Genomic DNA, 24,825 nt, shown 5'->3' with positions numbered 1-24,825 from the left:
AATGTTAGTTTCAGAGTTACTCTGCCAAAGCTTTAATATGCAACACATACCCAGATACGTTACAGTACAGTATCATACGCTGTCATCTGTAAGTCTCCACGTAAGTTAATGATTTATATATAACAGTAATCCTGACCTGTGATAAGATATCCCAGTGCTTGCAATCAGCACAGACTGCAATACTCAACGCTCGCCACAAACCGGCAGCAGTCAAGTGGTTGTAAGTTCAACTCCAACCACCATAATAATTGTTTCACTTAATAAAAAATATTTTTTCTTCGTCATTTGTTGCAGTTTATCAGCATAACATTAAATAACAAAACATTGTACAACTATTTCTACTGGTTGCGTTATTGTATAAAACAAATGACAAATTATTTGAATTCTTAAAGGTTTACCATGAATAAATGGAAACAATGTTAGTTTCAGAGTTACTCGGCCAAAGCTTGACTATGCAACACATACACAGATATGTTACAGTACATATGCTGTGTCATGTGTAAGTCTACACGTATGAAATGCAAGTTCATAATTTATATATGAACCTAATGGCTGGATCCCGGGGTCCCATAAGCCCCCGGCTCTCGCATAAACTGCGTTGCGACGTCATTTTATATCTGTTGAATGCGAACGATACGGCAATCTATTCTTCTCGACGAGCTCTACACGATGCGCTAATCAAAGTTTCAAAGCCGAGTTTCTCCTGCGCATTCGTCCTCGCTGCACTTGAACATATCAGAATGATCCGCACCAGGTGGGTCACAGCATTTGTGTGCGCGGTGGGACAGTCCCAAAAAATTAATTGCGATGTTCTTCCGTTTATTCGGGACCCCACCATAAGGGTCAAATAATTTTGACAATTATTTCCGTAATTGCATTAGTTTTTTTTGGCGTTACACCACGTGAAACCATCGCTCAATAATTAAACCATTTAAGGTGAAGTATTGTCCTGCGGGATGAAAGTAATTCGGTTTGAATAAAGCAGACAACCGTTTTCTGCCCACATTCCCACAATAAAGTGAAGGCCATGCACAAACATTTGGAGGTCATCTGTAAACAATTCGCATGTCCACCACTTTCCCGATTTCATACTTGATATGTTCGAGGGAAACATGCTTAACAGCAAAGAGGACTGTTGGGGTAAACCGAAACGTCTAAGACACGAAACGTTACTTTTACTTCAAAAGGTGCCAAAACCGTGAGGTGCACCCAACCTCAAGCAACCAATCCACCCTCAAACTTCAGATGCGTGGAACGGTTCTAATTGGGGGAGCGGGCAGTATTCAGGCCCCATTCGTTAGCACACCTTGGTGGTGGTTGTCCTTATAGTGTTGCGGTTATGGTGCAGTTGTGAGAACGTCGATTTGACGGTAATGTTGGGGGGGGGGGGGGTGTATGAATGGTTAACCATCTTCGTAATACTGTACTTGTATTAACAATATCGACACCACATCGCTTAAACCATAGCTGTCGATATGTTAGATAAGGCTGGGAAAGAATGTGCAAGAAATCTGGATCACGTGCTAATCAAAAGTTTCATTCCACGCAAATGCTCAGTGTAAACGGAGGTATGAAAATAAATTGCAGCCTATTCAACATCGCGTGGGGCTGTCACAGCTGTATTAATCCTTCTAGTTATGAAACCACAGAACTGCAAGCAGGAAAAGGATTCCTGGCACGTTCCATATCGCTAGACTCATCCTGGTAGCGGTCCATCGTGGACACTGCATGGATAACCACTGCACTTGATTCTATAGAGTATCAAGGTCACAAGCACGCAACGTTGATGTGATCACACGGTTTATTTCATAGTATCCGTATCATGCAACAGGCGCGTTACACTTGGAATGCGCACAGCGCGTGGGTCCTGCCATTCCGCTCGTGGTGCGCTCGGAAGTTGGGGTGGCAGCAGAATTTCAAGGCCGTGATCGTGATCACGAACTCGAGGAAGTCGACGTTCCCATCTTTGTCATCACCAAGGTCCCTCAGGATGCGGCTCACCACGAACCCATCCACGGGATTCTAAATGGAATCACAGCAGCAAGAGTTAGAAAAGACTGGACCTGGACTGCAGGACAGGCAAAATCTACAGCAAGCGATACAGCACGGTGTAATTACGTGTCAAATGGAGGTCATTTAACCATGTTGATCATCTGTGAATTAGCCAACTACAATACGTACTGCATTCTCAGAATTAAGGAGGTTCATTCGAACATAAGACTACATTAACTTCCTACCCGTTAATTCACCCACGATTAGGCCCACAGTCAGACACCATCTCTTTAAGACCGAAACACCACTGCACAATTCTGGCCATCGCCTCATGAAGCAGAGTGTAAAATCAACTAAATAGCGTACTCATTAGTACAAGTTGCAAGTTCTCCCCAACACCGGTGCTAAAGTAGAAGTTAATCAGCACGGTTTACGTGACAAACCCTACCAATTGGCCGTGTCGGGTTTAACGGATATTTATATTTACGCGATCCAAACCAGAAACCTTTACTACAAAAGAATGGAGACGATGGTACAAAAACCTCATAGGATACAACCGGAGACTCAAATGGGATAAACAGAGGGGACTGGTCCATAGGAATAGTAAAGCAACGTCTCACCTGGATCAGACTCTTGCCCTTATCCCCCTTTAGGAAGCTCCTGAACGTTTCCTTCTTCAGACAATCTTTCACAGCACTGTCGTGGGCCAGTTCATTGAAGGTGGCAAGGAGCTTCAGGGTGGCTGCATGGAGGTCGCTCATCTTGGCAAGCGATGCACGGTCGAGTCAGTACGCAAGAGGAATCTGCGAGGACGAGACGCGCGACAGTCTTCAATCACGTGAAGACAATGCACACGGCACCTCACCATGCACCAGACTATGATGAACCACAAAACGACCGAACATAAAATCACGTAGCGCCCAGCTTTGTTACAAACACAATTTCTGGTCTAAACCTCAACCAGCGCTGCGCACTGCTCTCATTGAACCCAGGTATCACCCGCGCGTTGCAGAGCAACCCACTACACAAGGCGTCTTGCCCAACACAGCACCGCAAGCAATACCTGAAAAATACGTCTGCAGCTTTGACGACGAGTGTTGCCCCCTCCCGTTGCGGCTTTTATGCAGGGCGACCAGTGACGTCACCATTCACACTTGCTCGCTCTCATTGTGTGATTGAGTGATGATGTTTTTGATTGGTCCCGTTTATCTCGTTTCTTGGCTAATTTGCAAGGGAAGTCCGTGATGCCAGAGCACAGCAGCAGCAACAACAGACAATTAACTGGGAGGCGCGTGCCAAGCGGCCCCAACATTGTCATCAAGCGGGGCTTGATGGAGGGAGTGGAGGAGTTTGCACGGGGACGAATTAAATTAAATCTCCATCTCGATTTAAAGCTTTCGTGACTGCAGGGATTCATATTCTTTGTTGTTTCGGTAAAGTCACGTAGAAGGCAAATAATAAAATAGTAAATATAAAACAATACAATTATCACGACGTTTCGATTGCAACACAAGCAATCATCATCAGGTGTGAAAACCACAGCAAGAACATTTTGAAAATAGTGGTGGTTTTTTCTTCGTGTTAGCACCACAGATAGCCGCTAGCGGTTGTTCAGACGGACAAGTCCATCTATGCTCGGAACGGAGGAGGGGGGAGAGCAGGAGAATGGAATGCGGTCTGAAAGTCACCGGAAGCGTGAACAAAATCAATCAAGACTCGAAATGGTTTATCACATCCTTCCAATGATTACTAAGCCAGAATCCATCTTCTCGGTTGAAATTGTCTCTGTGTTTGTATATGTGGATAGCCTCATGAACAAATCTCTAATGGTAGCCGGATGGCTTGCAGAGAACCTCTGTCTTGGAGAAGTCAATGTCACGTGAGCCCACTGAATTATAACAGTGGTCTGCCACGGCTGATGTGTTGGTTCCGTTCCGAGCATAGATGGAATCATACTCTTTGTTTTTTCGGTAAAGTCACGTAGGTAAAATAAAATGAATGAAAACAACTAAATTAAATCACGACGTTTCGGAGGAAACACAAGCTTCCGTCTTCAGGTGGAACAGTCACAGCAAAATAGCTGTATCAAGTGAAGAGCTCTCAGACACCCGAGATTATATACAGGTTAAGGGGGGGGAGGAGCCAGGAAGAGATGTGGGTGGGGGGGAGGGGCTAAGTGAAGCCGCCTTTTGTTATGCTGCAGGGGGTTCGGGGGAAGCGGTGGTGCACTGCACAAAAGCGAGTACAACACACTGGAAGAAATGGAAATGGCTGTACAATTATAAGGCAGCTAAAGTTTGACTTGGTTGATGACATCTTTCCAATGATTGCTCAATTTAAAACCATCCTCTCGGTTGAAGTCGTGTCTATGTTTGTATATCTGGATGGCTTCATGGACAAATCTTTGGTAGTATCCGGGAGGTTTGCAGAGTACTTTGGTATGGGAGAAAACAATATCATGAGACCCCGCTTTGTTGAAACAATGATCAGCAACGGCCGAAGAAATCGTTCTGCCGTGTTTCAAATCTGATTTGTGCTCGCGAATTCGGTCATAAATATGTCGTTTCGTCTCCCCGATATAGCAGTTACTGCAGCTACAACTCAATTTGTAAACACCGGGGTACTGTAAGTCAGGAATGACATCCTTTACGGATGGGATCAGATCACGGATTTTGTCTACTGTATTGAACCGGAGCTGGATCTTGTGTTTGTTCAGGATTTTGGAAATCTTTTTGGTAAGGCCTGCTATGTATGGCAACGTGATGAGTTTTGATCGGAGTATCAGGTGGTTGTTTCTGTATGGTGGGAGAAACAGCTTGGCGAATAGTACGGTCAGAGTATCCGTTCATCTTGAGGGCCAGATGTACATGTTTTAATTCACTGGCCAGCTGGTGTTGGTCAGAAATGCAATGAGCCCTATGGTATAGTGTTTTGATAAGGGAATTCTTTTGAGCCGGGTGGTGGTGGGAATCAGGCTTCAAGTAGGAATCTGTGTGGGTGGCCTTCCGTAAACGGAATGTTCCAAATAGCCATCAGGCCTTCTCTCAAACAAAACATCCAAGAATTGCAACTTGCCATCTTAATCCCCTTCCATGGTGAATTTGATGGATGGGTGTCTGGAATTGATGTGGTCTAGGAAATGGTTCAATGCTGGGAAGCTATGTGGCCAAATAACGGAGGTGTCATCCACATATCTCATTCACAGGGAATGACGAAGGGTGGATGTCTGGATGGCGTCTGATTCAAACTTCTCCATGAAAACATTGGCTATCACTGGTGACAAGGGGGAACCCATAGGGGTACCCTCATTTTGTTTGTAGAAGGTACCATTCCAGGTAAAGTAAGTGTTTGTGAGGCAGTGCCTAACCAGCGCAGGCACATCAGAGTTCAGTCCATGTGGGACCACGTCTTCAATTATTGTTATCGTGTCAGGCACTGGGACCTTGGTTAACAGAGAGACCACATCAAAGCTGACGAGGATATCGTCAGGAGACAGTACAATGTCCTTGACCATAGAAACCAATTGGGTTGAGTTAAGTACTGCTGATGTGGTCTTGCCAATGAAGGGAAGCAGAGTATCCGATAAAAACACGGGCTAGCTTGTAGGTAGGAGAGTTGATCGTAGACACGATGGGCTGTAGTGGGGTACCTTCTTCATGGATCTTGGGAAGACCATAGAATCTGGGAGGTCTTGCAGCCGAGGGTTTTAGGGAGGGACGTTTAGTTGGTTCGATTAGGGAAGTCGAACTAGTGATGATCTTCTTGGTTTTTGTCGTTAGGCTGTTAGTAGGATCACTTTTAATTTTGGAGTAACTCCCATCATTGATTCGGTCCTGGATTTTGTTGTCGTAAGAGTTTTTATCCATGATAACAGTACCTTTTCCCTTGTCGGCCGAGAGGATGACTATATCATCCATTTTTTTTCATTCGCGAGTTCAGAGCGTTCGTTTTTGCTAATGTTGCTAATGGGTTTCAGCTCTCGCAACGTCCGCTTGGATGTGTCCTATGCCTTTGAGGGCTACATCGACCTGAGAGATCACATCCTCTACTGGTATATGTTTAGGGGTGACAGCGAAATTTTTCCCTTTAGCTAGTACCGTTTTCAGATTGTCCGAAATCGGGATGTTACTCTGATTAATAACAACGCCATCCAGACATCCACCCTTCGTCCTTCCCTGTGGAAAAGATATTTGGATGACACTTTCGTCATTTGGCCATATGGCCTCCCAGCATTGAACCATTTCCTAGACCACATCAGAGTTACAGTACAGCATCATATGCTGTGTCATGTGTAAGTCTACACGTACGAAATGTAAGTTAATAATTTATATATGAACCTAATGGCTGTATCCCGGGGTCCCATAAGCCCCCGGCTCTCGCATGAACTGCGTTGCGACGTCATTTTATGTCTGTTGAATGCGAACGATACGGCAATCTATTCTTCTCGACGAGCTCTACACGATGAGCTAATCAAAGTTTCAAAGCAGAGTTTCTCCTGTGCATTCGTCCTCGCTGCACTTGGACATAACAGAATGATCTGCACCAGGTGGGTCACGGCGTTTGTGTGCACGGTGGGACGGAGTCACAAAAAATAAATTGCGATGTTCTTCCGTTTATTCGGGACCCCACCATAAAGGTCAAATAAGTTTAACAATTATTTCCGTAATTGCATTAGTTTTTTTTGCGTTACACCACGTGAAACCATCGCTCAATAATTAAACCATTTAAGGTGAAGTATTGTCCTGCAGGATGAAAGTAATTCGGTTTTAATATAGCAGACATCCGTTTTCTGCCCACATTCCCACAATAAAGTGAAGGCCATGCACAAACATGTTTTGGAGGTCATCTGTAAACAATTCGCATGTCCACCACTTTCCCCATTTCATACTTGATATGTGCGAGGGAAACATGCTTAACAGCAAACAGGACTTTTGGGGTAAACCGAAACGTCTAAGACACGAAACTTTATTTTTACTTCCAAAGTGCCAAAACCGTGAAGTGCACCCAACCTCAAGCAACCAATCCACCCTCAAACTTCAGATGCGTGGAACGGTTCTAATTGGGGGAGCGGGCAGTATTCAGGTCCCATTTGTTAGCACACCTTGGTGGTGGTTGTGCCTATAGTGTTGCGGTTATGGTGCAGTTGTGAGAACGTGGATTTGACGGTAATGTTGGGGGGGGGGGGGGGGTGTATAAATGGTTAACCATCTTCGTAATACTGTACTTGTATTAACAATATCGACACCACATCGCTTAAACCATCGCTGTCGATATGTTAAATAAGGTTGGGAAAGAATGTGCAAGAAATCTAGATCACGTGCTAATCAAAGGTTTCATCCCACGCAAATGCTCAGAGTGTAAGCGGAGGTATGAAAATAAATTGCAGCCTATTCTACATCGCGTGGGGCTGTCACAGCTGTATTAATCCTTCTAGTTATGAAACCACAGAACTGCAAGCAGGAAAAGGATTCCTGGCACGTTCCATATCGCTAGACTCATCCTGGTAGCTGTCCATCGTGGACACTGCATGGATAACCACTGCACTTGATTCTATACCTGGAGTATCAAGGTCACAAGCACGCCACGTTGATGTGATCACACGGTTTATTTCATAGTATCCGTATCATGCAACAGGCGCGTTACACTTGGAATGCGCACAGCGCGTGGGTCCTGCCATTCCGCTCGTGGTGCGCTCGGAAGTTGGGGTGGCAGCAGAATTTCAAGGCCGTGATCGTGATCACGAACTCGAGGAAGTCGACGTTCCCATCTTTGTCATCACCAAGGTCCCTCAGGATGCGGCTCACCACGAACCCATCCACGGGATTCTAAATGGAATCACAACAGCAAAAGATAGAAAAGACTGGACCTGGACTGCGGGACAGGCAAAATCTACAGCAAGCGATACAGCACGGTGTAATTACGTGTCAAATGGAGGTCATTTAACCATGTTGATCATCTGTGAATTAGCCAACTACAATACGTACTGCATTCTCAGAATTAAGGAGGTTCATTCGAACATAAGACTACATTAACTTCCTACCCGTTAATTCACCCACGATTAGGCCCACAGTCAGACACCATCTCTTTAAGACCGAAACACCACTGCACAATTCTGGCCATCGCCTCATGAAGCAGAGTGTAAAATCAACTAAATAGCGTACTCATTAGTACAAGTTGCAAGTTCTCCCCAACACCGGTGCTAAAGTAGAAGCTAATCAGCACGGTTTACGTGACAAACCCTACCAATTGGCCGTGTCGGGTTTAACGGATATTTATATTTACGTGATCCAAACCAGAAACCTTTATTACAAAAGAATGGAGACGATGGTACAACAACCTCATAGGATACAACCGGAGACTCAATTGGGATAAACAGAGGGACTGGTCCATAGGAATAGTAAAGCAACGTCTCACCTGGATCAGACTCTTGCCCTTATCCCCCTTTAAGAAGCTCCTGAACGTTTCCTTCTTCAGACAATCTTTAACAGCACTGTCGCAGGCGAGTTCATTGAAGGTGGCCAGGAGCTTCAGGGTGGCTGCATGGAGGTCGCTCATCTTGGCAAGCGATGCACGGTCGAGTCAGTACGCAAGAGGAATCTGCGAGGACGAGACACGTGACAGTCGTCAATCACGTGAAGACAATGCACATGGCACCTCACCATGCACCAGACTATGATGAACCACAAAACGACCGAACATCAAATCACGTAGCACCCAGCTTTGTTACAAACACAATTTCTGGTCTAAACCTCAACCAGCGCTGCGCACTGCTTTCATCGAACCCAGGTATCACCCGCGCGTTGCAGAGCGACCCACTACACAAGGCGTCTTGCCCAACACAGCACCGCAAGCAATACCTGAAAAAGACGTCTGCAGCTTTGACGACGAGTGTTGCCCCCTCCTGTTGCGGCTTTTATGCAGGGCGGCCAGTGACGTCACCATTCACACCTGCTCGCTCTCATTGTGTGATTGAGTGATGATGTTTTCGATTGGTTCCGTTTATCTCGTTTCTTGGCTAATTTGCAAGGGAAGTCCGTGATGCCAGAACACAGCAGCAGCAACAACAGACAATTAACTGGGAGGCGCGTGCCAAGCGGCCCCAACATTGTCATCAAGTGGGGTCTTGATGGAGGGAGTGGAAGAGTTTGCACGGGGACGAATGAAATTAAATCTCCATCTCGATTTAAAGCTTTCGTGGCTACAGGGATTCATATTCTTGGTTCTTTTGATAAAGTCACGTAGTAGGGAAATACAAAAATAATACAAATAAAACATTTAAATACTCACGACGTTTCGATTGCAACACAAGCAATCATCATCAGGTGTGAAAACCACAGCAAGAACATTTTGAAAATAGTGGTGTTTTTTTCTTCGTGTTAGCACCACAGACAGCCGCTAGCGGTTGTTCAGATGGACAAGTCCATCTATGCTCGGAACGGAGGAGGGGAGAGAGCAGGAGAATGGAATGCGGTCTGAAAGTCACCGGAAGCGTGAACAAAATCAATCAAGACTCGAAATGGTTTATCACATCCTTCCAATGATTGCTAAGCCAGAATCCATCTTCTCGGTTGAAATTGTCTCTGTGTTTGTATATGTGGATAGCCTCATGAACAAATCTCTCATGGTAGCCGGATGGTTTGCAGAGCATAGATGGAATCATACTCTTTGTTTTTTCGGTAAAGTCACGTAGGTAAAATAAAATAAATGAAAACAACTAAATTAAATCACGATGTTTCGGAGGAAACACAAGCTTCCGTCTTCAGGTGGAACAGTCACAGCAAAATAGTTGTATCAAGTGAAGAGCTCTCAGACGCCCGAGATTATATACAGGTTAAGGGGGGGTGGGAGGAGCCACGAAGGGACGTGGGTGGGGGGGGCAGAGTTAAGCCGCCTTTTGTTATGTTGCAGGGGGTTCGGGGGAAGCGGTGGTGCACTGCACGAAAGCGAGTACAACACACTGGAAGAAATGGACTTGGCTGTACAATTATAAGGCAGCTAAAGTTTGACTTGGTTGATGACATCATTCCAATGATTGCTCAATTTAAAACCTTCCTCTCGGTTCAAGTTGTGTCTATGTTTATATATCTGGATGGCTTCATGGACAAATCTTTGGTAGTATCCGGGAGGTTTACAGAGTACTTTGGTATCGGAGAAAACAATATCATGAGAACCCGCTGTGTTGAAACAATGATTAGCCACGGCCGAAGAATTCGTTCTGCCGTGTTTCAAATCTGATTTGTGCTCGTGAATTCGGTCATATATATATCGTTTCGTCTACCCGATATAGCAGTCACCACACGTACAACTCAATTTGTAAACACCGGGGTACTGTAAGTCAGGAATGACATCTTTTATGGATGGGATCAGATCACGGATTTTGTCTACTGTATTGAACCGTACCTGGATCTTGTGTTTGTTTAGAATTTTGGAAATCTTTTTGGTAACGCCTGCTATGTATGGCAACGTGATGATTTTGATCGGAGTATCAGGTGGTTGTTTCTGTATGGTGGGAGAAACAGCTTGGCGGATTGTACGGTCAGAGTATCCGTTCATCTTGAGGGCCAGATGTACATGTTTTAATTCACTGGCCAGGTGGTGTTGGTCAGAAATGCAATGAGCCCTATGGTATAGTGTTTTGATAAGGGAATTATTTTGAGCCGGGTGGTGGTGGGACTCAGGCTTCAAGTAGGAATCTGTGTGGGTGGCCTTCCTGTAAACAGAATGTCCCAAAAAGCCATCAGGTCTCCTTGCAAACAGAACATCCAAGAATGGCAGCTTGCCATCTTTCTCCACTTCCATGGTGAATTTGATGGATGGGTGTCTGGAATTGGTGTGGTCTAGAAAATGGTTCAATGCTGGGAGACCATATGGCCAAATGACGAAAGTGTCATCCAAATATCTCTTCCACAGGGAAGGACGAAGGGTGGATGTCTGGATGGCGTTGTTATTAATCAGAGTAATATCCCGATTTCGGACAATCTGAAAACGGTACAAGCTAAAGGGAAAAATTTCGCTGTCACCAATAAACATATACCAGTAGAGGATGTGATCTCTCAGGTCGATGTAGCCCTCAAAGGCATAGGACACATCCAAGCGGACTTTGCGAGAGCTGAAATAGCCACTATTTTGAAGAACGCTAAGAAACCCATTAGCAACATTAGCAAAAACGAACGCTCTGAACTCGCGAAAAAAAAATGGATGATATAGTCATCCTCTCGGCCGACAAGGGAAAAGGTACTGTTATCATGGATAAAAACTCTTACGACAACAAAATCCAGGACCGAATCAATGATGGGAGTTACTCCAAAATTAAAAGTGATCCTACTAACAGCCTAACGACAAAAACCAAGAAGAGCATCACTAGTTCGACTTCCCTAATCCAACCAACCAAACGTCCCTCCCTAAAACCCTCGGCTGCAAGACCTCCCAGATTATATGGTCTTCCCAAGATCCATGAAGAAGGTACCCCACCACGGCCCATCGTGTCTACGATCAACTCTCCTACCTACAAGCTAGCTCGTTTTTTTATCGGATACTCTGCTTCCCTTCATTGGCAAGACCACATCAGCAGTACTTAACTCAACCCAATTGGTTTATTTGGTCAACGACATTGTACTGTCTCCTGACGATATCCTCGTCAGCTTTGATGTGGTCTCTCTGTTAACCAAGGTCCCAGTGCCTGACACGATAACAATAATTGAAGACTTGGTCCCACATGGACTGAACTCTGATGTGCCTGCGCTGGTTAGGCACTGCCTCACAAACACTTTCTTTACCTGGAATGGTACCTTCTACAAACATAATGAGGGTACCCTTATGGGTTCCCCCTTGTCACCAGTGATAGCCAATGTTTTCATGGAGAAGTTTGAATCAGACGCCATCCAGACATCCACCTTTCGTCATTCCCTGTGAATGAGATATGTGGATAACACCTTCGTTATTTGGCCACATAGCTTCCCAGTTTTGAAGCATTTCCTAGACCATATCAATTCTAGACACCCATCCATCAAATTCACCATGGAAGGGGATTAAGATGGCAAGTTGCAATTCTTGGATGTCCTGTTTGAGAGAAGGCCTGATGGCTCTTTGGAACATTCTGTTTACGGGAAGGCCACCCACACAGATTCCTACTTTAAGCCTGATTCCCACCACCACCCGGCTCAAAAGAATTCCCTTATCAAAACACCATACCATAGGGCTCATTGCATTTCTGACCAACACCAGCTGGCCAGTGAATTAAAACATGTACATCTGGCCCTCAAGATGAACGGATACTCTGACCAAAATTCTGAACAAACACAAGATCCAGGTCCGGTTCAATACAGTAGACAAAATCCGTGATCTAATTCCATCCATAAAGGATGTCATTCCTGACTTACAGTACCCCGGTGTTTACAAATTGAGTTGTACCTGCAGTAACTGCTATATTGGGGAGACGAAACGGCATATTTATGACCGAATTCGCGAGCACAAATCAGATTTGAAACACGGCAGAACGATTTCTTCGGCCGTTGCTGATCATTGTTTCAACACAGCGGGTTCTCATGATATTGTTTTCTCCCATACCAAAGTACTCTACAAACCTCCCGGATACTACCAAAGATTTGTCCATGATGCCATCCAGATATACAAACATAGACACGACTTCAACGGAGAGGATGGTTTCAAATTGAGCAATCATTGGAAAGATGTCATCAACCAAGTCAAACTTTAGCTGCCTTATAATTGTACAGCCATTTCCATTTCTTCCAGTGTGTTGTACTCGCTTTCGTGCAGTGCACCACCGCTCCCCCCGAACCCCCTGCAGCATAACAAAAGGCGGCTTCACTTAACCCCTACCCCCCACCCACATCCCTTCCTGGCTCCTCCCCCCCCTTAACCTGTATATAATCTCGGGTGTCTGAGAGCTCTTCACTTGATACAGCTATTTTGCTGTGACTGTTCCACCTGAAGACGGAAGCTTGTGTTTCCTCCGAAACGTCGTGATTTAATTTAGTTGTTTTCATTTATTTTATTTTACCTACGTGACTTTACAGACAAAAACAAAGACTATGAATCCTTGTTGTCACGAAAGCTTCAAGTCTAGAATAGATGGAATCGTCCGTCTGAACAACCGCTAGTCGCTGTCCGTGGTGCTAACGTAAAAAAAAACGCCACTTTTTTCGAAATTTACTTGCTGTGGTTTTCACACCTGATGATGATTGCTTGTGTTGCAATCGAAACGTCGTGAGAATTTTATTGTTTTATTTTTATTATTTCCCTTCTACGTGACTTTACTGAAAGAACCAAGAACATGAATCCCTGCAGTCACGAAAGCTTTAAATCGGATTTTAACCGCTTCTACGGGGAGAGCTTCCAGCTGATCGAGTCTCTCACCTTTCTGAAAAGATGCCGCGACTCTGGGGTAATACCAATCGCATTTACACTGACCTCTGCTGCTGTAACTTCTTCTAATGCAAAACGAATTCTGTCTAGAATTTGCTTAGCTCTTACAGTGAGGGAAAAAAAGTATTTGATCCCCTGCTGATTTTGTACGTTTACCCACTGACAAAGAAATGATCAGTCTATAATTTTAATGGTAGGTTTATTTGAACAGTGAGAGACAGAATAACAACAAAAAATATCCAAAAAAACGCATGTCAAAAATGTTATAAATTGATTTACATTTTAATGAGGGAAATAAGTTTTTGACCCCTCTGCAAAACATGACTTAGTACTTGGTGGCAAAACCGTTGTTGGCAATCACAGAGGTCAGACGTTTCTTGTAGTTGGCCACCAGGTGTGCACACATCTCAGGAGGGATTTTGTCCCACTCCTCTTTGCAGATCTTCTCCAAATCATTAAGGTTTCGAGGCTGTCGTTTGACAACTCGAACCTTCAGCTCCCTCCACAGATTTTCTATGGGATTAAGGTCTGGAGACTGGCTAGGCCACTCCAGGACCTTAATGTGCTTCTTGTTGAGCCACTCCTTTGTTGCCTTGGCCGCGTGTGTTGGGTCATTGTCATGCTGGAATACCCATCCACGACCCATTTTCAATGCCCTGGCTGAGGGAAGGAGGTTCTCACCCACGATTTGACGGTACATGGCCCCGTCCATCGTCCCCTTGATGCTGTGAAGTTGTCCTGTCCTCTTGGCAGAAAAACACCCCCAAAGCATATTGTTTCCACCTCCATGTTTGACGGTGGGGATGGTGTTCTTGGGGTCATAGCCAGCATTCCTCCTCCACCAAACACGGCGAGTTGAGTTGATGCCAAAGAGCTCTATTTGGTCTCATCTGACCACAACACTTTCACCCAGTTGTCCTCTGAATCATTCAGATGTTCATTGGCAAACTTCAGACGGGCATGTATATGCGCTTTCTTGAGCAGTGGGACCTTGCGGGCGCTGCAGGATTTCAGTCCTTCACGGCGTAGTGTGTTACCAATTGTTTTCTTGGTGACTATGGTCCCGGCTGCCTTGAGATCATTGACAAGATCCTCCCGTGTAGTTCTGGGCTGATTCCTCACCGTTCTCATGAAATTGCAACTCTACGAGGTGAGATCTTGCATGGAGCCCCAGGCCAAGGGAGATTGACAGTTCTTTTGTGTTTCTTCCATTTGCGAATAATCGCACCAACTGTTGTCACCTTCTCACCAAGCTGCTTGGCAATGGTCTTGTAGCCCATTCCAGCCTTTTGTATGCTACAATCGTGTCTCTGACATCCTTGGAGAGCTCTTTGGTCTTAGCCATGGTGGAGAGTTTGGAATCTGATTGATTGATTACTTCTGTGGACAGGTGTTTTTATACAGGTAACAAGCTGAGATTAGGAGCACTCCCTTTAAGAATGTGCTCCTAATCTCAGCTCGTTACCTGTATAAAATACACCTGGGAGCCAGAAATCTTTCTGATTGAGAGGGGGTCAAATACTTATTTCCCTCATTAAAATGCAAATCAATTTAAACATTTTTGACATGCGTTTTTTTTATATTTTTTGTTGTTATTCTGTCTCTCACTGTTCAAATAAACCTACCATTAAAATTACAGACTGATCATTTCTTTGTCAGTGGGCAAACGTACAAAATCAGCAGGGGATCAAATTCTTTTTTCCCTCACTGTATCTCAGAGAAAATCAGACTCACACACACCGAACTAGATCAGTTAGACAAGACGCTCTACAAATCACACTCATCATTGACGGCAATAATGTTCACATTGGATTGGGAACATGTAGACAATATGACTGACTCTTCAGCAGCCACTATGTCGACTAAATGTAAGGACAACCTGATTTCAAAATTTAACCTCCTCTCCAACAAAAGACTGGACCCACACACCAAAAAGCTAGACGTTAACAAAGTCAAAATTAATCGCAGTAACAGTTCTATTTCCGATGGTCTGCAATCCGTTTTATCTAAAGGGCTAAAGTTTGCAGTCAGACCTAGACACATACCAGTTATTGATGTCATTGCCCAAGTAGATGTGGCTCTCAACGGCCTGGGTCACATCGCTGCAGATGTAGCAAAATCTGAAATTGCTGCAACCCTCAAAAACGATAAGATGCCAGCTGGAAACCTCAGCAAAGATGAGCGTTTTGAATTATCTCAATTAAAAAAGAGGGATGACATTGTCATCCTCTCAGCCGACAAGGGCAATGCCACTGTCATCATGGATAAAATAGAATATAACAACAAAATTCAAGAACTACTCAACGATGGCAGCTATACAAAAATAAATAGAGACCCCACCAACAGCCTCGTTATAAAAACCAACAAAATCATTTCTGATTCAACCGCATTTATTGATGAAACCAAACAGTTCTCGTTAAAACCTTCTGCAGCCAGGCCACCAAGATTATATGGCTTACCAAAGATACATAAAGAAAATACATCCCTTCGTCCCATCGTCTCTACTATCAACTCCCCCACCTACAAACTATTTCGTTTTTTGTCTGAAATCCTGCGGTCTTTCACTGGAAAAACCACCTCTGCGGTACTAAACTCTACTCACCTGGTATCGACAATCAAGGGTATTTCACTGTCCCCAGACGACCTGCTTGTCAGTTTTGATGTGGTTTCCTTGTTTACCAAAGTTCCTGTACCTGACACCATCGCAATCATTGAAGACTTGGTTCATCAAGGACTGAATACTGAGGTACCCCCCCTGGTGAGACACTGCTCAACCAATAAATACTTCATCTGGAATGGAACTGTCTACAAATAAACTGAGGGCACCCCAATGGGCTCCCCCCTATCTCCGGTTGTAGCCAACGTTTTCAAGGATAAATTTGAGACTGACGCCATCCAGACTGCCACTCTACGCCCGACCTTATGGAAGAGGTACGTGGATTACACTTTTATCATCTGGCCACATCGCCGGCCTGCTTTTGATCAATTCTTCGACCACATCAATTCCATACACCCAGCCATCAGATTTACCATGGAAGTCGGTAAAGATGGCAAACTACCTTTTTTGGATGTCCTAATAAAAAAGAGACCTGATGGTTCAATGAGCCACTTTGTCTACAGGAAAGCTACCCATACGGATGCTTACCTGAAACCGGATTCCCACCAACATCCATCCCAGAAGAATTCCCTTATCAAGACTCTACACTATAGAGCCCAATGCATATCCGACCAGGAACACATTTCCAGTGAACTTAAGCACGTACACCAAGCTCTCAAGGCTAATGGTTACTCCCACTACACAATCCGCAAAGCCATCACTCCTACCATGAAGAATTATCCTCTTGAGGAGCCATTCAAAACCATCACCTCACCATACATTGCGGGGTTCACAAAAAAGATCTCCAAAATCCTGAATGAACACAAGATCCAGGTCCGATTCAACACAGTACATAAAATTCGTGATCTGGTCCCGTCTGTAAAATGTGATTCCAGACATACAGTACCCTGGCGTCTCCAAACTAAGTTGCCTCTGTGGTAGCAGTTACATTCGAGAAACCAAACGACATGTCTCGGACCGCATCCGTGAACACAAAGCAGACCTAAAACATTGTAGGACCAACACCTCAGCCGTGGCAGGCCACTGTTATAATTCAGTTGGCTCATGTGACATTGACTTCTCCAAGGCAGAGGTTCTCTGCAAGCCATCCGGCTACCATGAGAAATTCGTTCATGAGGCTATCCACATGTACAAACACAGAGACAATTTCAACTGAGAATAGGCATTATGGCGTAGCAATCATTGGAAGGATGTGATAAACCATTTCGGGTCTTGATTGATTTTGTCCACGCTTACGGTGACTTTCAGACCGCATTCCATTCTCCTTTTCTCCCCCCTCCTCCGTTCCGAGCATTAGATGGACTCGTCCATCTGAACAACCGCTAGTCGCTGTCTCTGGTGTCAACGTTAAGAAAAAAATGCCACTTTTTGCAAAATTTGATTGCTGTGGTTTCACACCTGATGATGATTTCTTGTGTTGCAATCGAAACGTCATGATAATTTTATCGTTTTATTTTTATTATTTTCCTTCTACGTGACTTTACCGACAGAACCAAGAATATAAATCTACATCGTCACTCGCAGCCGACACCACAACCCCTGCTGTAATAATTGTACACAAATGAGATGTCCGCGTTTTCACTTTAGGATTTGACTAATATGTCCACATGTACGTGGATCTGCCGTGGTGTCAAGGTTTGCTCACTGTATGTGTAATGCAGAGGTCTTCGGGCTCGATCTCCCCGAGCGGCAGTTGAACCAATGCCCACCCAGCATTGTAAATAGGTACACCACAGGTATTTGATCAATGTTTTGATAGAAGTAGAATTACTAACATTTTGCCACCTCCTGTATATCAGAGCAGGTGATATGAACTGAGATTAAAACGGATAATTGATGACAATATGGACTCGTCAAACTGTGTTAAACGATAAGAACACGTGCCCCTATTAGAACTACGAACGACCATAATTGAGGGCCGCGTGATCGTGATTGGTGGAGCTGGCACGCGTTTCCCATGAGGCGCTGGGATAACGTCACAGGCGGCAAGACTCGTGTTGCCCCCGCGTGGCTGACGAAAGAACAGAGCCCGCATTGATATTTAGCTTGGCAAAGGGTTATATATCACTAGTTCATAAAGCTTGCCTTCGCTAGGACAACGTTTTCAATAAATAGAATAATTTACCTCAAACTAAATCTTTTGGCGTGTCCCTAAACTGCGTTGCGACGTCATTTACAGCGATCTATACCTCTCGACGAGCTCTACACGATGCGTTAATCAAAGTTCAAAAGCCGAGTTTCTCCTGCACAATCGCCCTCGCTCCGCTTGGACAACATAAGAATAATTCGCGCCAGGTGGGTCGTGGCGTGTGTTTGGTAAAACGGCGTCGCCAAAAGTTTATTTTAAATTACGATTTTCTTCCGTTTATTCAGGACCCCACCATGAGGTTCAATTAATTTTGACAATTTCTCCTTCGTTGTTATTCGTTTGTTTGCGTTACACCACATGAAACTATCGCTCAACAATTAAAATATTTAAGGCGAAGTATTGTCCTGCGGGATGAAATAATTTCGGTTTGAATAATGCAGACATCCGTTTTCTGCTCATTCCCACAAGAAAGTGAAGGCCATGCACAAACATGTTTTGGAAGTCATCTGTAAACAATTCGCACGTGTCCATCACTTTCATACTTGATATGTTTGAGGGAAACATGCTCAACACCAAACAGGATGTTTGGGGTAAACCGAAACGTCTAAGACACGAAACTTTATTTTTACTTCTGTGCAAAACCGTCAAGTGCAACCAATCTAATGCAACCATCCCACCCACATTTCAGACACTTGGAACGGTTCTAATTGGGGGAGTGGGCAGCATTCAGGCCACATTCGTTAGCACACGGTGGTGGTTGTGCCTAGTGTTGCGGTTGTGAGAAGGTGGCTTTGACGGTAATGTTGGGGGGGGAGCGGGTGTAAAATGGATAACCATCTTGGTAATAGTGTACTTGTATTAACAATACCACATCGCTTACAGCATTGCCGTCTCACAGATCAAAAGGCTGGGAAAGAATGATCTGGATTTCTTGCACTTGCTAATCAAAAGTATCATCCCACGCATATACGCAGGGAGTGTAAACGGAGGTATGAAAATGAATAGTGCAGCCTATTCTACATCGCGTAGTGCCGTCACAGCTGTATTACGCCTTCCAGTTATGAAATCAGAACTGCAAGCAGGAAAAGGATTCCTGGCACGTTCCATATCGCTACTCATCCTGGACATTCCAAAAAGACAGTGCATGGATAACCACTGCACTTGATTCTATACCTAGAGTATCAAGGTCACAAGCACGCCACGTTGATGTGATCACACGGTTTATTTCATAGTATCCGTATCATGCAACAGGCGCGTTACACTTGGAATGCGCGCAGCGCGTGGGTCCTGCCATTCCGCTCGTGGTGCGCTCGGAAGTTGGGGTGGCAGCAGAATTTCAAGGCCGCGATCGTGATCACGAACTCGAGGAAGTCGACGTTCCCATCTTTGTCATCACCAAGGTCCCTCAGGATGCGGCTCACCACGAACCCATCCACGGGATTCTAAATGGAATCACAGCAGCAAGAGTTAGAAAAGACTGGACCTGGACTGCGGAACACGGGCAAAATCTACAGCAAGCGATACAGCACAGTGCAATTACGTGCCAAATGGAGGTCATTCAGTGTTGATCAACTCCGAATAAACCAACCACAAGTATACGTACTGCATTTCTCAGAATTAATAAGGGCCATTCGAACATGGAAGACTAGTCACCTCCTACCCGTTAAATTCACCCCCGATTTCGCCCACAGTCAGACACCATCTCTTTAAGATCGAAACACCACTGCACAATTCTGGCCATCGCCCCAAGCCGATTGCGTAATCAGCACATGGCGTATTCAAATAGTGCAAGTTACAAGTTCACCCTCCAACACGCCGGTGTGCTAAAGTAGCAACTAATCAGCACGGTTTACGTGACCCCTACAAATTGGCTGTGTAGGGTTTCACGGAGATTTATAGTTACGTGGTCCAAACCAGAAACCTTTATTACAGAGGAATAGAGACGATGGTACAAAAACCTCATAGGATACAACCGGAGACTCAAATGGGATAAACAGAGGGGACTGGTCCATAGGAATAGTAAAGCAACGTCTCACCTGGATCAGACTCTTGCCCTTATCCCCCTTTAGGAAGCTCCTGAACGTTTCCTTCTTCAGACAATCTTTAACAGCACTGTCGCAGGCGAGTTCATTGAAGGTGGCCAGGAGCTTCAGGGTGGCTGCATGGAGGTCGCTCATCTTGGCAAGCGATGCACGGTCGAGTCAGTACGCAAGAGGAATCTGCGAGGACGAGACACGCGACAGTCTTCAATCACGTGAAGACAATGCACATGGCACCTCACTATGCACCAGACTATGATGAATCACAAAACGACCGAACACCAAATCACATAGCACTCCAGATTTGTTCCTAACACAATTTCTGGTCTAAACCTCAGCCAGTGCTGTGCACCGCTCTCATCGAACCCAGGTAAAACCCGAGCGTTGCAGAGATACCCACTTTCCCCAACACAGCACTGCAGGCAATACCTGAAAAAGACGTCTGCAGCTTCAACAACGAGTGTTGCCCCCTCCTGTTGCGGCTTTTATGCAGGGCGGCCAGTGACGTCACCACTCACGCCTGCTCGCTCTCATTGTGCGATTGAGTGATGATGTTTTGATTGGTCCCGTTTATCTCGTTTCCCGGCTAATTGACAGGGGAAGTCCGTGATGCCAGAGCACAGCAGCAGCAAGAACATCAACAGACAATTAACTGGGAGGCGCGTGCCAAGCGGCCCCAACATTGTCATCAAGCGGGCGCTTGATGGAGGGAGTGGAGGAGTTTGCACGGGGACGAATTAAATTAAATCTACATCGTCACTCGCAGCCGACACCACAACCCCTGCTTTAATAATTGTACGCATATTAGATGCCCGCGTTTTCACTTCAGGATTTGACTGATATATCCACATGTACGTGGATCTGCGTGGTGTCAAGGTTTGCTCACTGGATGTGTAATGCAGAGGTCTTCGGGTTCGATCTCCCCGAGCGGCAGTTGAACCAATGCCCACCCAACATTGTAAATAGGTACACCACAGGTATTTGATCATTATGTTTTGACAGCAGTAGAATGACCAACATTTTGCCACCTCCTGTATATCAGAGCAGGTGATATGAACTGAGTTTATTAAAACGGATAATTGATGACAATGTGGACTGCGTCAAAATTTGTTAAACGACGAGAACACGTGCCCCTATTAGAACTACGAACGACCATAATTGAGGGCCGCGTGATCCTGATTGGTGGAGTTGGCACGCGTTTCCCATGAGGCGCCACGCGGCAAGACTCGTGTTAATAAAGTATTAAAGCTTTCGTGACTGCATGAAATTACTCATTGTTTTTTTTCGGTAAAGTCACGTATGTAGAAATACAATAAAATTATATTAAAACAAAAAAAACAATCACGACGTTTCGATCACAACGCAAGCGATCTTCATCAGGTGTCAAGAACAAATCACGGAGGTAAATACAACAAAAAGATGAGAGACGAGAATTCAACAAACCTGAAGAAACATTATGTGAAGCACATCCAGTCAGGCCAACAACACAGTTAGACACTTCCTGACTGACCACGAATTTCAGAAGAGTGTTAAATTTCGTGTTCAACCTCCGCCCCCCCCCTCCCCCTCTCTATCTGCCTCCCTGTCCATCTTTCCTCCCTCCTTACCTCTTGGTGGACTTGTATATGTATTTCTACTGACCGTGTACCTCGTATTTTTCATTCTATCTATGCTGGTATGTGCAATCCAAAAGTTGAACGGCAACAGAATGATCCGCGCCAGGTGGGTCGCGGGGTTTATGTGCACGGTGGGTGGCAGTTGCGAGGCTGTGGGTTCAAATCCAACCTCATATTTTCTTTCACTTAAGAAACAATCTTATTTATCGAGTTATTTGTTGCACTATTTATCGGCATAATAATATTTTTAGACGGTAGCATTTTTATTAAGGGGGGTCTAACACCTTTTACGGGAGCCACCAAATTTGTAGGAGGGCTTCTATTACAAACTAGGGGTTGTTCGGGGATGCCTGTGGCGCCCCTCACAACCATTTATGGCCTTCGGCCAGGAAAGTATAAAAAAATGCACACTAACGGCGCATTGACACAAGCACCCGATGCTCCGTTTTGTAGTTTTAACATGAGACATCTTTGAATTGTATTATGCTTTGAATTAGATCATTTTATTTCTTCATTAATAGCTTATATCATTTTACATCTAGAAGATTTCGTTGAAAAGGACATTTCGTGTGAATTTTCTCTTGTTGTTAAGTAGATGGCCTTGCTGGGGGTTCGGTTCAATTCGGACTTTCACCTGCTTGGGATTGCGGAATCAAGATAAGGTGACATAGAGCTGGCCGTGTGAGAAGACCGCCGTCTGCAGATCGATTCCAACATCATCGAACGTCGGTCCCTGCGCCTCCGTCGTTCATGCAGGGGGAGCGTGGGTTTGCAGCGACCCCTGCAGGATAATGACGGAAAGTGCAGCGTTAATCACAGATAGATAAAGTTGTGCGCTTAGAAAGAGTATTAATCCACTCGCCATGGGTGAGAAGGTGTCGCTTGCCTGTAGCTTCATTCAGTACCGTCAAGGCCTAAATACCCCTCTATTTAACTTTTAATTAAATTATAATTTAATTACGTTCATAAATATTTTACAACCCTCGCCACAAGCCGGCGGCAGTCACGAGGTGGTAGGGTCAAATACAACCTCTATAACCATTTTTTTTTCACTTACTAAACAATCATTTTATTTACTTCGTCCTTTGTTTCAGTGCTAATCAGCATGACAACTTTAAATAAAAAATGTTTAAAAAACTATTTATACTGCTTGCGATATTGTATAAAACAAATGAAAATGATTTGCATGCATCAATGGTTACCATGCATCGAGGGGAAAGGTAATCGAAGGGGCCCATCGGGGAGCCCCAGGAACCCGCTAGTAGGTTCTAGAAGGGGGGCGTGGCCAAGGCAGAGCAAGGCCACGCTGGGAGTATAAGAGGGAGCCCTGAGCAGGAGATCAGGTCTGTTGCTGGAAGCGGAATCACCGTTGTGCTATTCAAGATCATCGTCATCTCCGTCTCGTCATTGTCATCATCTCCTCATCTCCGTCTTCACTATCCCGGAGTGCTGTTAGACAGACTACTAACTGTTCTAAGTAGTGCCACCGACAATAGATGGTCTTGATTATAATAGTGTGCACCCACGTAGAGTGTGTATATATCCCGATGGTGCTTGTTTAACAAAGAAGTGCCTCTAAGTATGACTGTCTTCGATCTGCGTCCCTACATAAAAACAGTAATCCTGCACTGTGGTAAGACACCCCAGGGTTCACAGCACAGAATACAATACTCAACCCTGGTTACAAGCAGACGGCAATCAGGTGGTTGTGGGTTCAAATCCAAATGCAGTTATAATTTATCTTCATACTCTTTGGTTCTTTCGGTAAAGTCACGTAGATAGAAAAATAATAAATCACGACGTTTCGATCGCAACACAGGCAATAGTCTTCAGGAGAGAGAGAGAAAGCTATTGAAACAAGGTCTTATTTTGGCCTGAGATGGGAGTCCCCTCAGGGTAAGAGGGCGGGGATAGAGATGGTTCCCCTGAGGCTGTGGAAGTGGCCATTGTATTGTGAGAGATGAGCATGTCAGTGATGCTTCGGTGGCAGATCGTTTAGGACATCCAGCCTGTCAATACAAAGACATCCAACCGAGTTTTGCAACTCAGAAAGTCAGCTCACATCGGCAGGAAGGATAGAAACATCACAACAGGTTAAGACTTTACCTGGTTAATCACGTCCTTCCAATGATTGCTCAATTTGTACCCATTTTCTCAGTTGAAGTTGTGTCTGTGTTTATACATCTGGATGGCTTCATGGAAAAATATTTGATGATAGCCAGTGGGTTTGCTCTCTCTAAAACCCTCTGCTCTTGACCACCCAGATTTTATGGCTTACCAAAAATACATAAAGAAGGTACACTGCTCGTCCAATCGTCTCCACCATTGACTCACTCACCAACAAACTAGCCCGATTTCTGCCTGAGACCTTGCTTCCATTCACTGGCAAGACCACCTCAGCTGTACTTAATTCAGCTCACTTGGTTTCTCTAATTAAAGACATCTCACTATCTCCAGGTGATTTGCTTGTTAGTTTCGATGTGGTCTCTCTGCTCACCAAAGTTCCTGTTCCTAACACCATTGCAATCATGGAAGATTTGGTCCAACAAGGACTGAATGCTGATGTTGCAACCCTGGTGAGACACTGCCTTACCAACACTTCACCTGAATGGTAAAGTCTACAAACAAGATGAAGGTACCCCAATGGGTTCTCCCTTATCACCAGTGGTAGCCAATGTTTGTGGAAGAGATACATAGATGAAACGTTCGTCATTTGGCCACATGGCCCACTAGCACTAAATCAATTTCTCAACCACATCAATTCCATACACCCAGCCATCAAATTAACCATGAAAGTGGAAAAGGAAGGCAAGTTACCATTCTTGGATGTTTTAATAGAAAATAAACCAAATGGCTCATTGGGACACTGTCTACAGAAAAGCCACCCACACGGATGCCTATCTAAAACCTGACTCCCACCACCATCCAGCCCAGAAGACTTCCCTCATTAACACCCTACACCATAGGGCCCATTGCATCTCCGACCAGCACCACCTAGCCAGTGAACTGGAGCACGTACACCAAGCCCTCAAGATGAATGGATATTCGAACCGCACAATCCGCAAAGCTGTCTCCCCAGCCATGCGG

General features: G+C 44.8%; 3 protein-coding genes across 4 annotated transcripts; all 3 read right to left on the bottom strand.

Moving 5' to 3' along the window:
* Nucleotides 1–1,783: 1,783 nt before the first annotated feature.
* Nucleotides 1,784–3,149, bottom strand: LOC116947082 (protein S100-A1-like). The gene is made up of 3 exons (XM_032962499.2): nucleotides 3,056–3,149; nucleotides 2,613–2,795; nucleotides 1,784–2,022 (listed from the first exon to the last, which is right to left on the bottom strand). The coding sequence occupies exons 2-3, from the start codon at nucleotides 2,751–2,753 to the stop codon at nucleotides 1,837–1,839; spliced, it is 327 nt and encodes a 108-aa protein (XP_032818390.1). The 5' UTR covers nucleotides 2,754–2,795; nucleotides 3,056–3,149; the 3' UTR covers nucleotides 1,784–1,836.
* A 4,429-nt stretch (nucleotides 3,150–7,578) lies between these two features.
* Nucleotides 7,579–8,957, bottom strand: LOC116947083 (protein S100-A1-like). 2 transcript variants are annotated; one of them, XM_032962500.2, is made up of 3 exons: nucleotides 8,850–8,957; nucleotides 8,407–8,589; nucleotides 7,579–7,817 (listed from the first exon to the last, which is right to left on the bottom strand). In XM_032962500.2, exons 2-3 carry the CDS (start codon nucleotides 8,545–8,547, stop codon nucleotides 7,632–7,634), a joined length of 327 nt encoding a protein of 108 aa, XP_032818391.1. In that variant the 5' UTR covers nucleotides 8,548–8,589; nucleotides 8,850–8,957; the 3' UTR covers nucleotides 7,579–7,631. The 2 variants fall into 2 exon arrangements, with proteins under 2 accessions (XP_032818391.1, XP_075926531.1); XM_076070416.1 differs by lacking the exon at nucleotides 8,850–8,957 and adding an exon at nucleotides 8,786–8,810.
* A 10,329-nt stretch (nucleotides 8,958–19,286) lies between these two features.
* Nucleotides 19,287–20,668, bottom strand: LOC116947085 (protein S100-A1-like). Its single transcript, XM_032962501.2, has 3 exons — nucleotides 20,552–20,668; nucleotides 20,120–20,302; nucleotides 19,287–19,525 (listed from the first exon to the last, which is right to left on the bottom strand). The coding sequence occupies exons 2-3, from the start codon at nucleotides 20,258–20,260 to the stop codon at nucleotides 19,340–19,342; spliced, it is 327 nt and encodes a 108-aa protein (XP_032818392.1). The 5' UTR covers nucleotides 20,261–20,302; nucleotides 20,552–20,668; the 3' UTR covers nucleotides 19,287–19,339.
* Between the last annotated feature and the right edge of the window lie 4,157 nt (nucleotides 20,669–24,825).

This window comes from Petromyzon marinus, chromosome 29 (genome assembly GCF_048934315.1).
Source record: "Petromyzon marinus isolate PM22_M1 ecotype Great Lakes invasive population chromosome 29, UKy_Petmar_22M1.pri1.0, whole genome shotgun sequence".
Lineage (NCBI taxonomy): Eukaryota > Metazoa > Chordata > Hyperoartia > Petromyzontiformes > Petromyzontidae > Petromyzon > Petromyzon marinus.
Note: the sequence above shows the minus strand (reverse complement) of the source record. Positions and strands in the feature narration are given on the sequence as shown.